Below are 14,049 nucleotides of genomic sequence, written 5' to 3' on the forward strand. Positions count from 1 at the left end.
ACCTACGGTAACATTGTAATGTTGCAATAAACATTGCCAGATTGTGCATTCGAATTGGGGAGGGGGTAAAAAAAAAAACGGTTCAATATTTCGAATTTGGACTGTAATACTGAGTTTTACCATTAGGTGTCAATACTTCATTCATTCATTCATTTTCTTGTCGGCTTAGTCCCTTTATTAATCTGGGGTCACCACAGCAGAATGAACCGCCAACTTATCCAGCAAGTTTTTACACAGCGGATGCCCTTCCAGCCGCAACCCATCTCTGGGAAACTTCCACACACACACACACACACACACTCATACACTACGGACAATTTAGCCTACCCAATTCACCTGTACCGCATGTCTTTGGGCTGTGGGGGAAACCGGAGCACCCGGAGGTAACCCACGCGAAGGCAGGGAGAACATGCAAACTCCACACAGAAAAGCCAACTGAGCCGAGGTTTGAACCAGCGACCCAGCGACCTTCTTCCTGTGAGGCGACAGCGCTATCTACTGCGCCACTGCCTCGCCTCAGTACTACATACTATACTTTTAGATGTTGCCAGATTGTGTGTGTGCATTCGAAGAGGGGGCACCATAATGGTTCAATGTTTCAAATTTGCACTGTAATAGCAAGTTTAACAGTTAGGCATCAATACTTCATACTATACTTTTAAAAATTGCCAGATTGTGTAATATTGTCTTATCTTGTCTAATATTTTGAATTTCCTGAAAAATATTTTGAATATCCAGTAAAAAAAAAAAAAAAAGTGTTAGTGTATTTAATTTGAGATGACATTAAACTCATACAGCATATGGTTTAGTGTTTTAGTGCCATTTGGGATGCAGCTCATGTATGCTACTCACATATGATGTCACTCTGTTACCATGGCGCCATGATTCAGGGTGTTCCATTAGGTGGGGTTTGCCGTTGATAGGGGTCACTACCCCTTGACCCCTCGTCAACAGTCTGGAGGGGGGTTTGTGAAGTGTGCCTGACCTTTGAACTCTGGAGGGGAACATAAATTTGAGGTGGCACATTAATGGTCTAGAGATGATTGCGGTTTTTATGGCCTCACCCATTACTTTCCAGGCCAAAGAGACTGCGATGTAGGCAGGAACTGCTTTTAATCCAGCCAAATTTAAGGAAGTGAGACTTTCTCCAGAAGAAAAAAATAAAAATTAAGGAATTTCTTCTTTCTGTTAAACATCACTTGTGAAATATTAAAACAAAGATAATGTATACATAACTAACTAACTAACTAACTAGATAGATAGATGGATGGATATATAGATAGATAGATAGATAGATAGATAGATAGATAGATAGATAGATAGATAGATAGATAGATAGATAGATAGATAGATGGATGGATGGATGGATGGATGGATGGATGGATGGATGGATGGATGGATGGATGGATGGATGGATGGATGGATGGATGGATGGATGGATATGGATATGGATGGATGGATGGATGGATGGATGGATGGTAGATAGATAGATAGACAGACAGACAGACAGACAGACAGACAGACAGACAGACAGACAGATAGATAGATAGATAGATAGATAGATAGATAGATAGATAGATAGATAGATAGATAGATAGATAGATAGATAGATAGATAGATAGATAGATAGATAGATAGATAGATAGATAGATGATGGATGGGTGGATGGATGGATGGATGGATGAATGGATGGATGGATGGATGGATATGGATATGGATGGATGATAGATAGATAGATAGATAGATAGATAGATAGATAGATAGATAGATAGATAGATAGATAGATAGATAGATAGATAGATAGATAGATAGATAGATAGATAGATAGATAGATAGATGGATGGATGGATGGATGGATGGATGGATGGATGGATGGATGGATGGATGGATGGATGGATATGGATATGGATGGTAGATAGATAGATAGATAGATAGATAGATAGATAGATAGATAGATAGATAGATAGATAGATAGATAGATGGATAGATGATGGATGGGTGGATGGATGGATGGATGAATGGATGGATGGATGGATGGATGGATGGATATGGATATGGATGGATGATAGATAGATAGATAGATAGATAGATAGATAGATAGATAGATAGATAGATAGATAGATAGATAGATAGATAGATAGATAGATAGATGGATGGATGGATGGATGGATGGATGGATGGATGGATGGATGGATGGATGGATGGATGGATGGATATGGATATGGATGGTAGATAGATAGATAGATAGATAGATAGATAGATAGATAGATGGATGGATGGATGGATGGATGGATGGATGGATGGATGGATGGATGGATGGATGGATGGATGGATGGATAGATAGATAGATAGATAGATAGATAGATAGATAGATAGATAGATAGATAGATAGATAGATAGATAGATAGATAGATAGATAGATAGATAGATAGATAGATAGTCTCTCTCTCTGTGAGGAACAATAGCGTTTGCAGTGCTGCTCTATTTTTGCAGTGAACTCTGGGAGCCACTTGCCAATACAGCATGCAAACGAGACCTGAGCCAAACGTAAGGGTTGTATCAATGTGGGTCATGTCTCGGGCTTGTAGTCGGATCTGTACTAATGCCGACATAAGCCTGGTGTGTGATTTGGTCTGCTGGTGTAGTAGCAGGGATCGATGGCTTGTGATTGGGACGCAGCGTCCAGCAGTCCCACTGTGAGATTCAAGCACTGATATCGGCATCAGGAAGAAAAGCAAGGTCTGGCTTCTCCCACTGCAGCTTCTGTTTGTGCTTGTCTTATCAGTTTCTTGCGCTCTCCTTGAAGATTTACTTGGGGCCACAGTGCATTGTGTTGTGGTGATAATAGATTTGTGTTGCATTGTTCTCTTTGCTGGCGTGTCAATCCTGGCGTGCAGCGGGGATGAATATTCATGCTTGTGTTCGGCGCTCATGTGTGCACAAAGAAACCAAGACTGGGAAATGAGGAGTGAAGAATGAGTCCGGGGAGTCATTTACGTTCAGATTTAATGACAGATTTTGACTGAAAAGATACTACAGTTACAAACCTTGTGTTGGTCAGTGTTTAGTAAACTGTATTTTCTGCTGAATGAATGCATCTGTATGGGCCAAAATATTTAAATGAATTAGTGAACAAGTGAATTAGCAAATGAATTAGTGAACGAGCACAGTAATTCCTCTGAAGGAGTGAATAAGGGAATAAGCAAATAAATGTACAAAGTATTTCTAATCAGATGATTGAATAAGTGAGTGAGTGAGTGAATGAATGAATGAATGAATGAATGAATGGATGGATGGATGAATGAATGAATGAATGAATGAATGAATGAATGAATGAATGAATTAATGAATGAATGAATGAATGAATGAACAAAGAATATCCTGTTAATGAATAAATAATACACAACATTGTCATTGGTAGAACCATGCTATTCTATTTGAGCTACAGAAAGACATGCATTCATAAATGAAAGTGAATGAGTGAACAAGTGAATTAACTAATTACTTGGTTAACAAACACAGTATTTATGTAAGTGGGGGAATGAATGAATGAATGAATGAACAATTTCCTGTGAATGAATGAATAAATAAATGAAAAATGTATTTTATGCAAGTGAATGAACAAATGAACGAACAAGCAGAGTATTTCATGTGTATGAAAGAATGAATGCATAAAAAAAAATTTATTGTGAGTGAGTGAATGGAAACATTATTTCCTGAGTGAGTGAGTGAATTAGTGAGTGAATGTACGAACAAATGAACGAACATGGTATTGAACATGGTATATGAATGATGAATGAATGAAAAACAGAATTTCCTGTGTTGAGTGAGTGAGTGAGTGAATGAATGAATCAACGAATAAATGAAAGAGCACATTATTTCCTGAGTGAATTAATTAATAATTAATGATTAATTAATAATTAATTAATTAATGGCTGAACAAACAAATTAATAAACACTATTTCCTGTGAGAGGTGGAGTAAATGAATAAACAGCACAGTATTTCCTGAGTGAAGGAATGAATGAATGAATTAGCAAACAAAGGAAAAAACAATTTTTTTCTGAGTGAAAGAATTAATGAACAATCAAATAAATGAACAGTATTTTCAGTGAATGAATGAATGAACGAACGCTTTTTTCTGTGAATGAATGAGGGAATTGACAGCTTTTCATGTAAATAAGTGAATGACTGAGTGAATGCTTGATGACTACATTTTCATGTGATTGGATGAATGAATGATCAAATAAACTAATTAACAGTATTCCATGTGAGTGAATGAATGAATGAGTAATGAGCAAATGAACAAACATGAATGAATGAATGAATGAATGAATGAATGAATGAATGAATGAATGAATGAATGAATGAATGAATAAACGAACAATAATTTCCTGTGAGTAAAAAAAAATGAATGAATGAGCAAATTAATAAACAGTATTACCTGTGAGTGACTCAATAAATATGTCAATGGACAGTGTTACATGTGAGTGAGTGAGTGAGTGAGTGAGTGAGTGACTGAGCGACTTAGTGACTGAGTGACTGAGTGATGAGCACATTGTTTCATGTGATTAAACTAAAAAATTAATGAACAAATCAGCAGTATTTTATGTGAGAGAATGAATGAGTGAATGACCAAAAGGACAAACACAGTATTTCACGTGAATGAATGAATGAATAATGAATTAATGAATTAATAAAAAGAACAAACAAATGAGCGAATTGACGGAAGCACGAACGGATAGACACACAAAATGTCATGTAAATGAATGAATGAATGAATGAATGAATGAATGAATGAATGAATGAATGAATGAATGAATGAATGAATGAATGAATGGACTGAATTTTCCTAAGTGAATGAATGACCAAAGTATTTTCCCTGAAGTGAAAATTGTATTTAACATCTTTAGACGACTGTAAAAACGTTACACAATATTTCAGGGTTTGTTTGTTTGTTTGTTCCATAAGAATATGACTGTGCAGTATAAAGTATTATTGTATCTAGATATTTATTGATGAAAGCCACAAGCACCACAATAAAAATATTGAAGGATTATGATGACCAGGATATCGCCGCAGTGGCCTAGTAATCATTTCTAATACCTTATAGCAACCATACAAGAATACATTAAAGCTCTAAAACACTTCACCACAGCAATACGGCAGTGAGTTTTCCTCCAGTAAGCATCACTTTTATCTAGTTTATTCTGATAACAGTCAAGCAAGCAGATTCTCTAACCTACTTTATCAACACCACTCCTGTCCTGTAAAGCTGACTCTACATGTTAAATCATAGATGATCACTTCTTCACCCAGAACTGCACTCCTGTCATCCACTTTTTTTTTTCTGTACAAACCATCAGAGGCTGTATAACGAAGCAATATTGTGCACTGAAGACAGTAGAAGAGGATTATAGCATCTGGTAACATTAAACATGACTACTGCTACAAAAACCATCAGTGTGTAACGTAATTAAATGTTTAAATATGCTTGTTAAATATGTGTACTTACACAGCATACGAAAACCTCTGACGCAATCAAATCACTAGTGTAGCCTAAATTCACCATTTGGTCACTATTTACGCACTTAAAATAAAGTTTCGACAAGCACTGAGATATTTATTAGCAGAATCGAGTAAATTAGTAATTGATCAAGAATAGCTTATTTAAAAAAAAAAGTAGTTTAAACTTAAAAATCTTAACTTAAAACACCAAAAATCACTTATTGTTGATATTTCCCTCTCTTAATTTAATAATAATAAATAAATAAATAAATAAATAAATAAATAAATAATAAAAATAATTGTAAAATTAAATAAAATTAAATAAATAAATAAATAAATAGTTAAAGTTTAAGTTCAAGTTCTATTTATTTATATAGCACGTTTCCAACTGCCACAGGGCAAATAAAAATAAATAAATAAATAAAAATAAATAAATATAAAATTAAATAAAAATTTTATTTAAAAATTTAATAAATATATAAATAAATAAATAAAAATATAAAATTAAATAAAAAATAAATAAATAAATAAATAAATAAATAAATAAATAAATAAATAAATAAATAAATAAATAAATATGAGCAAAATTCAGGAGAAACAAAAATGTATGAAAATTTGTTGAAATGTTTGTATTTTTTGTCAAATGTAAAGTTTGTAATTTTTTCCAATTTTTCACATGCATTTAAATGTATCATCTTTCTATTTCTAATGATGTTCGATAGCTAAAATATTATTTTAATAAATATATCTGTTTAATAAATCTGTTTTGTTCAAATGCACCAACATATATGACTTGTATACATTGAGAAATGGTGAGTATACTCATTTATGTTCAGCTCTGTAGTTTAAACATAGTTTTGAGTGCCCCACATTAGCAGAATCTTGCTTTTACTTAGAACAAAAGTAAATGACCACTGGTCAGTGAGTCCATGCATGACTGCTAAATATTTCAGCACTTCAGACGCCCTGCGAGAGCTTTGTGTGGACTGGTGCTTTTATATTTAGATCTTAACCTTTTAGCCGCAGTGTTAAACAATGATTCGAGTGCTGGGTTAAATTCCTTTACAGTACACAAGAAATCAAAACTAACCATATTGATTTTGTTAGCTCACATTGCTAGTTTTGTGGTGAAAAATTCATCTGTGCATGTCATTGATCTAAAACTGAGATCTGAAAATGCACTTCCAGTATGTTTTCAGTTAAATTCGTAGATAAGGGCTGAATCCGAAATTGCATAGGTCCATACTATACAGTACACTAAAATCAGTATTCGAGTCGAGTAGTATATCCGAATTCACAGAAAATCAGTATGGGAGAAGTACCTGGATGACCTACTACTCCCGGCGAGATTCTAAAGTGTGCATCCTATTCCATGATGCCCCGTAAGAGAATTCATGAATGAGAATGAAGCGACGCAACTCATGACAGAATGGCAGATGTAGTACGTCCGAGATCTATTCATACTTTTTAAAACATTCTTTTCTAATGGCAAAGTGGTACGTTTAAATTAAAATGCAGTACCTACTGAGTAGTCGGCAGTTTCAGACGCAGCCTACGTCTGTCTAAGGAATTGGGCGTGGCTAACATACTTAACCACTCCCTTCCAGCTGTCAGTTTTGACATCAAACAGAAATGGTGAGGAGGAGGAGTCTGTTAGGTTGTAATAACTCCTCAAACCCTTTTCTCCATGTTTCTGAATGAAACGCCTACTTTACCAGATCCAATCAGCTCGCAGTAGAAATAAAACAAGCCACGCCCACATTTCCTCATTTAATATTTTGTTTCTCTAGGAAGTGCATCACAATACGAAAGAAAAAAGGTTGCAGCTTCTGGTTCAGGCAGACTTTAAAGAATATTTGGCGTGCAAAATATCAGCAGCAGCAACTTCAGATGTAATGCGCACAAATATGCATGCATTTGGATGAATCTGGAGAGCTTCAGTGTTTGTTTCTTGCTGTGTTTCTGCTTCCAGAGGCTCGGTTTGTTTACTGGCATGCAGTGTCTCCTGCTGCACTGTTTCTGAGTCAAGAATGCTGGTTGGAAATCCCTACAGAGACCTGGAAGCTTCTCCTATGGTGTCTCCCAGTGTGCAGAACGCAGTGGTTGCTAGCAGGGCTTATTTACCATGTTGTCATTTTTCATCTACAGTATGACGGATTCTGTGAGCATGCATTCGTTTAGCGTGCTCTAGCTCACAACCATGTCATCTCCAATTTTACAATTCCACAAAAGATTTTCAAAAATATATAAAATCCAGGTAAATCTCAATGGTTGCAGTGCAACTTTCTTTTACGCTTGCTTCTGAAAACACTATTGGTTGGTTTTAGGAAAAGGCTTAGCTCAGTGGTTCACTATCTGATCCATACAACAAGCTCCACCTTCTGCTGGACATGTATAAGAAAGATGTGTGTCTGAAACTTACAACAAAACACTAAGTAACGTATTTCAGATTTACTCAAGTGTAAACAGTACTCTCTAGTGAATTTGTCATCTGAAAAATGTAGACAGCGCCCTCTAGTACACTAAGTAACATATTACAGATTCACACAAATGTAGACAGCGCCCTCTAGTACCCTAAGTAACGTATTTCACATTCACAAAAATGTAGACAGCGCCCTCTAGTACCTTAAGTAACGTATTTCACATTCACAAAATGTAGACAGCGCCCTCTAGTACACTAAGTAACGTATTACAGATTCACACAAATGAAGACAGCGCCCTCTAGTAGCTCAAGTAACGTATTTCATATTCACAATGTAGACAGCGCCCTCTAGTACACTAGGTAATGTATTTCAGATTCACACAACTGAAGACAGCGCCCTCTAGTACACTAGGTAATGTATTTCAGATTCACACAACTGAAGACAGCACCTTCTAGTAGCTTATTTAATGTATTTCACATTCACAAAATGTAGACAGCGCCCTTTAGTACACTAGGTAATGTATTTCACATTTACACAAATGAAGACAGCGCCCTCTAGTACCTTAAGTAGCGTATTTCACATTCACAAAATGTAGACAGCGCCCTCTAGTACACTAAGTAACGTATTATAGATTCACACAACTGAAGACAGCGCCCTCTAGTAGCTTATGTAATGTATTTCACATTCACAAAATGTAGACAGCACCCTCTAGTACACTAGGTAATGTATTTCAGATTCACACAACTGAAGAAAGCGCCCTCTAGTAGCTTAATTAATGTATTTCGCATTCACAAAATGTGGACAGCGCCCTCTAGTACACTAGGTAATGTATCTTAGATTCACAAAAATGTAAACACCACCCTCAAGTGGATTTGTAATCAGAAACATACAAAAAAAAAAAAACACACCCTAAACAACATTTTAAATTCACATTAGTGTAGACAGTGCCCTCTAGTGGATTTGTCACCAGAAACGTGCAACAAAACACAACCTAAGTAACGTATTTCAGATTCACAAAAAATCTAGACAGCGCCCTCTAGTGGTTTTGTGATCTGAAGCATGCCACATAACGTACTCCATTCTAATGTATTTTATTTTTCTTAAAAATTTAGCCTGAAGCACATAGTTGTGATGATCCTGGGCTGTTTAAAGCCCTTATAAAATCAAAATGACTAAACTCGCTTTGTTAGCTCACATGGCTATTCCCAAAGTGAATAATTAATCCTAGCAAGTTAATCCACAGTAAAAAAAAAAAAAAAAAAGTTTGCCCTGAAGCACTAAAATAAAATCCTTCCCTCTAATCTGTTTTAGCAGTAAATATGACACATCACTGAAGTAAAATGTGTAGGAATTCTCTTTTTTAACCGGGGTTTATGAATACAATGCATTATATCGCCCAAATGTTTATTGAATTCACAAGCTTACTTCAAAATCTTAAATAATATCTCTGTTTGCTTTATAGTACACAGTAGGTGGAGATTGCTTGATACCATTTTCCCTCTGTTTTTACCTTATCAACATTTTGACAAAATCCCTAGCCTGTTGTCTCGGGTTTGAGGTTTAATAAAATGCTTCTGAGATAAGACGTGTCTCACAAGAGCCCAGTGGACCAAAATCTTTGTCAAATGCAAACTGCAAATGCTCAGCCTGCAGTAACAATCCTAGATGAACACTTACTGATTTGATTTAATGCAAAGGCGCTTCACCAAATACACTAATGCTCATTATAAGGAATAGCAAATGAGCAGGATGGAAGCCCAATGAAAATACAAATACAATGTAGGCTGCCCTGTATTGTTAACCTAGCACCAGATGCACCAAAATTATAATAATTTGCTGTATCTTTCACATAAGATATGGGAACTATACAGATGGTGCCCTTTTAAATGGTGTATTATCCGCTGTGTGTGTGTTTGTGTACTGTTTCTGGTTTAATCAGTAACACATGTGTCCACACATTATTGTAATTTGGATTTTGAGTTGGATTTAATTGGCGAAATGTCATTACATGAAATATCTCATCAGCACACTGATTAAGGAGTTTCATTGACATTTCAGATCGGATATTCAGAAATGCATGCTATTATAATTGTGTGGTAGTTGCTGTTGTCTTTGGCTACAGTTAATTTATAACAATTTTACATGTACCGTACAAACATTACTCCAAAGGGTGTCATATTGTGTGTCGTAATGGAAAACATGGATTTATTGAAGTGTCTGGGGTTTAAGCTCAAAACTTTTATATTTAAATGTACCACAAAACTCCAAAACATCCCTGCTGAAAAATCCAGCTTAAACCAGCCTAAGCTGGTTGGCTGGATTTAGCTGGTTGACCAAGCCGGTTTTAGAGGGGTTTTGGCCATTTCCAGGCTGAATTCCAGCTATTTCCAGCCTGGTCTTAGCTGGTCAGGCTGGGAGATGACCAGCTAAAACCAGCTTGACCAGCCTAATCAGGCTGGTCAAGCTGGTTTTAGTTGGTTTTAGCTGGTCATTTTCCAGCCTGACCAGCTAAGACCAGGCTGGAAATGGCTGGAAACCAGCCTGGATATGGCCAAAACCCCTCTTAAACTAGGCTGGTCAACCAACTAAAACCAGCCAACCAGCTTAGGCTGGTTTAAGCTGGATTTTTTAGCAGGGATCATGTAAGATAGGGGTGTCCACACTCGGTTCTGGAGGGCCAGTGTACTGGAGAATTTAGCTCCAATCCTAATCAAGCACACCTGAACAAGCTAATCAAGCTCTTAGATATACTAGAAACTTCCAGTCAGGTGTGTTGAAGCAAGTTGGCGCTAAGATCAGCAGGACACCGGCCCTCCAGGACCGACTTTGGACACCCCTGATGTAAGAGAAGCAATGCTGCACTGGTAATTTTGTCCAGCAGAGGACGCTGCAACTCATAACGTGGCTTCATTTGACTGGTTTATTGAATAAAAACTGAACCTAGACAATAGTAGAACACCATTATTATAAATAATCAAAAGTGATAATATTTAAATGTTGTGTAATTGCATTATTTGAGAGGTGAGCATTATGATATGGTAAAGAAGGCTACGCCGGATCATCCTCATGCACTCAAGGTAGTTGGCACTTTCTTTCCTTTTAATGACCATATATTCATAATCATATTGTTTCCCTTTGATTCTTCCACAGAGACGAGAATCTGCGTCTTTCTCCAAGAAAACCAACAACACTTTTAACATCGTGGGCACAACTTACAGCATGAGTGTGGTCAAAGATCCCGGCCTGACCACCATCTCCAAGAGCGCCACGCCCACCACATCTACTCCACCTCAGCCCGTTCGGGAGGTCCGGCTGCCCAAAATGGATGGAGAATACGTGCCGGAAGGAAGAAAATCATACAACCGGGTCAGCAAAGTGGACAAGATCTCCCGTATCATCTTTCCAGTGCTCTTCTTCATCTTTAATCTGGGGTACTGGGCTACGTATGTCAACAGAAAGCCCACCATCGAGCGGTCCAGCCCACCTAAATGAACCAAAACAACACTGATTAACACAAAAAAACTGCCAGTCCAGTCTTAATCAGCATCATGATGCTACTGTCTTTAAAACAATACGTTTTTTTTCACTATTTGTAGAGTGTGTTTGTTTGTTTATCCAGATTTAAATGTGCCATTTCCTTGTGCTGCATGAAGTAGAACTAATCAGTATTAACACTAGATTACTAGCAGGGCCAGACAGAATCTGCGGACATTTGTAGACATTTCTGTGCAGAAATTAGTATAAAATCTGCAGATATATTCGGAGTGATGTCTAGAGTATAGCAACTAAAAACGTAACACATGAAATTTAACGAAAGTACTTTTTAGTTAAGGTTTACAATGCAAAACCAGTTACAGTAGAACTACTTGATTGCTAAACAAAGTCTTTCGTATGTCTACTTAAAGATCGAATAGTATTGCGCATAAATCATATTTGCAAACATTTGCATATCGTCCAATAATATGGCTCTAATTAATAAATAATCTGAATAAGTACAGTTGAAGTCAGAATCATTAGCCCTCATCGATGTTTTTTCACAATTTTTATTTAACGGAAACAAGATTTTGTTTTCAACACATTTCTAAACAATAGTTTTAATAACTGATTTCATTTATCTTCACCATGATGACAGCACATAATATTAGATATTCTTCAAGACACTAGTGTTCAGCTTAAAGTGACATTTAAAGGCTTAACTAGGGTAATTAGGGTAAAGTTAGGGTAATTATTCATGGTATAACAGTGGTTTGTTCTGTAGAAAATCCAAAACTAATATTGCATAAAGGTGCTAATAATATTGACCTAAAAATGATTTTAAAACAATTAAAAACTGCTTTCATTCTAGCCCAAATAAAACAAATACGACCTTCCCCACAAGAACAAATATTATAGAAAATACTGTGAAAAACATCATTCGGGAAGTGTTTTAAAAGCGAGCACTAAACTGCCAGGAGGGCGAATAATTTAGACTTCAACTGCATGTGTTTACACACACATACTTGCATAAGTAAATAAACAGACTCAATGATGGGCTTGAAGTATCCGCGCATTTCTGTGGGCGCAGATTCGGTGTGGGCCTATACGCTAGTGTAGTATGAATGACTATTGCTTTCCCACTAAAGCCCTTCCCCAATCCACACACTGTGTATCCGCCGGAGGGAAGCGTCCGTCTTTTTAGCAGCTGTAGCGATGTCCGCAAGCGCATCATTATTAACTCTCTGACGCTCCATAGAGGAATATCAGCTAGAGTTGCGTTCATATCTCTGTGCGTGTGTGCGTGTGTGCGTGTGTGCGTGTGTGTGTGTGTGTGTGTGTGTGTGTGTGCGTGTGTATGTGTGTATACACTAAAAAATATCCAAAAGTTAGCAGTTTTTTCGTATTTTGTGATTCATGTTTTTATTTCTGCCCATTTATTTCTGCTTTTGAATTGCATTATGGGATCTTGATCTTTCTTCTGATAACGTTTACCCTTTGGAAAGTTGGAAAAAGTGACTTTTATGAACATTTATATTAGTCTGCAGTGCTATATTGTCTGGGTTGGTGTTGTGTATTACGCTACAGAATCCTTGTAATAAACTCCAGCACATTCTCTGTTATTTTACAAACTTATTTCTCTACATATTTTTCCTTATACATTATATTAAGCCAAGCAACTAAAATGAAAGTCACCTGTAGAGTTGAATTTTCCACACCAAAAATAGACAGGGCAGAGATCAACATCCCATGATGCAATTCACAACCGCAAATAAACAGAAACACAAAATACGGCAGCTGTTTATTAACAGATGTGTTTTCCAGTGTATTCGTCCAGTGTCTCCATAGTTGAAGCAGCCTAAGCAGATAAATAAAAAGGGTGTGCCTTTATAACCGCTGAAGCATTCGGCACATGCAGAGCTTATGCCTGCCTAATGAAAGAGTTGGTTGAACTCCCATGGTTTGGTTAGTTGATAGTTAACTGTAAAGGCCTGTTCACACCAAACACAATAGCTATAAATATAACAATAAATATTTGCGTATACTCTGATGATACTTTCATTTTAGTTTGTGCTTTTTATTCTGCATTACCTCGTTTGGCCAGCAGGTGTGCTACCAGCGCAATTGACCAGTGAATCCAACTCGTTTAATCCAGCCAGTGTGGGTTCTGGTTGTTTGAAAGACATGAAAAAGAATCCTGAATTTGTCCCATACATGAGCTCATATGTCCTATTTTGACTGCTTTTCAATAACAAATTGTGAAAATAACCCATCAAGAAAGGCTTTAAGAGGAATCCTGTGTTGGCTGTCCTTACAGAATTTGGGATGCTGAATTTGGCATGGCGTGATTTCCCGTTCTGAAGTCACACCGTGCCAAAATCTGCATCCCAAATTTTAACAGGAAAGTTGAATGTGCTGGCCAGTTTGTTATTTGCCTAAAAACATTTAAACTTTGACAGATTCTTAATTTTGTACTTTAAAAATAAGCATTGTTTTCATACATCTTTATTCTAAAACTTTAGGAAATGCTTTTGTCACATCAAACAGTGTGTTTTCGATAACCATCCGACAAGCTTCTGTGCTATTTTAAGCACAAAAATAATGCTTAAAATTTCACATACCGAATTTAAACCTTTCTGATTAAAT

General features: G+C 36.5%; 1 protein-coding gene across 4 annotated transcripts in view; it reads left to right on the top strand.

The window, feature by feature from the left end:
- gabra3 (gamma-aminobutyric acid type A receptor subunit alpha3) overlaps positions 1–13,614 on the top strand; it is a 315,734-nt gene extending 302,120 nt beyond the window's left edge. For all 4 annotated transcript variants that reach the window (XM_073935538.1, XM_073935539.1, XM_073935540.1 and 1 more), the window contains exon 10: positions 11,080–13,614. In XM_073935538.1, the coding sequence (XP_073791639.1) occupies positions 11,080–11,421 (342 nt within the window). In that variant the 3' untranslated portion in view covers positions 11,422–13,614. The remainder of the gene's footprint in view (positions 1–11,079) is intronic.
- The last annotated feature ends 435 nt before the right edge of the window (positions 13,615–14,049 follow it).

This window comes from Danio rerio, chromosome 21, assembly GCF_049306965.1.
Source record: "Danio rerio strain Tuebingen ecotype United States chromosome 21, GRCz12tu, whole genome shotgun sequence".
NCBI classification, from domain to species: Eukaryota; Metazoa; Chordata; class Actinopteri; order Cypriniformes; family Danionidae; genus Danio; species Danio rerio.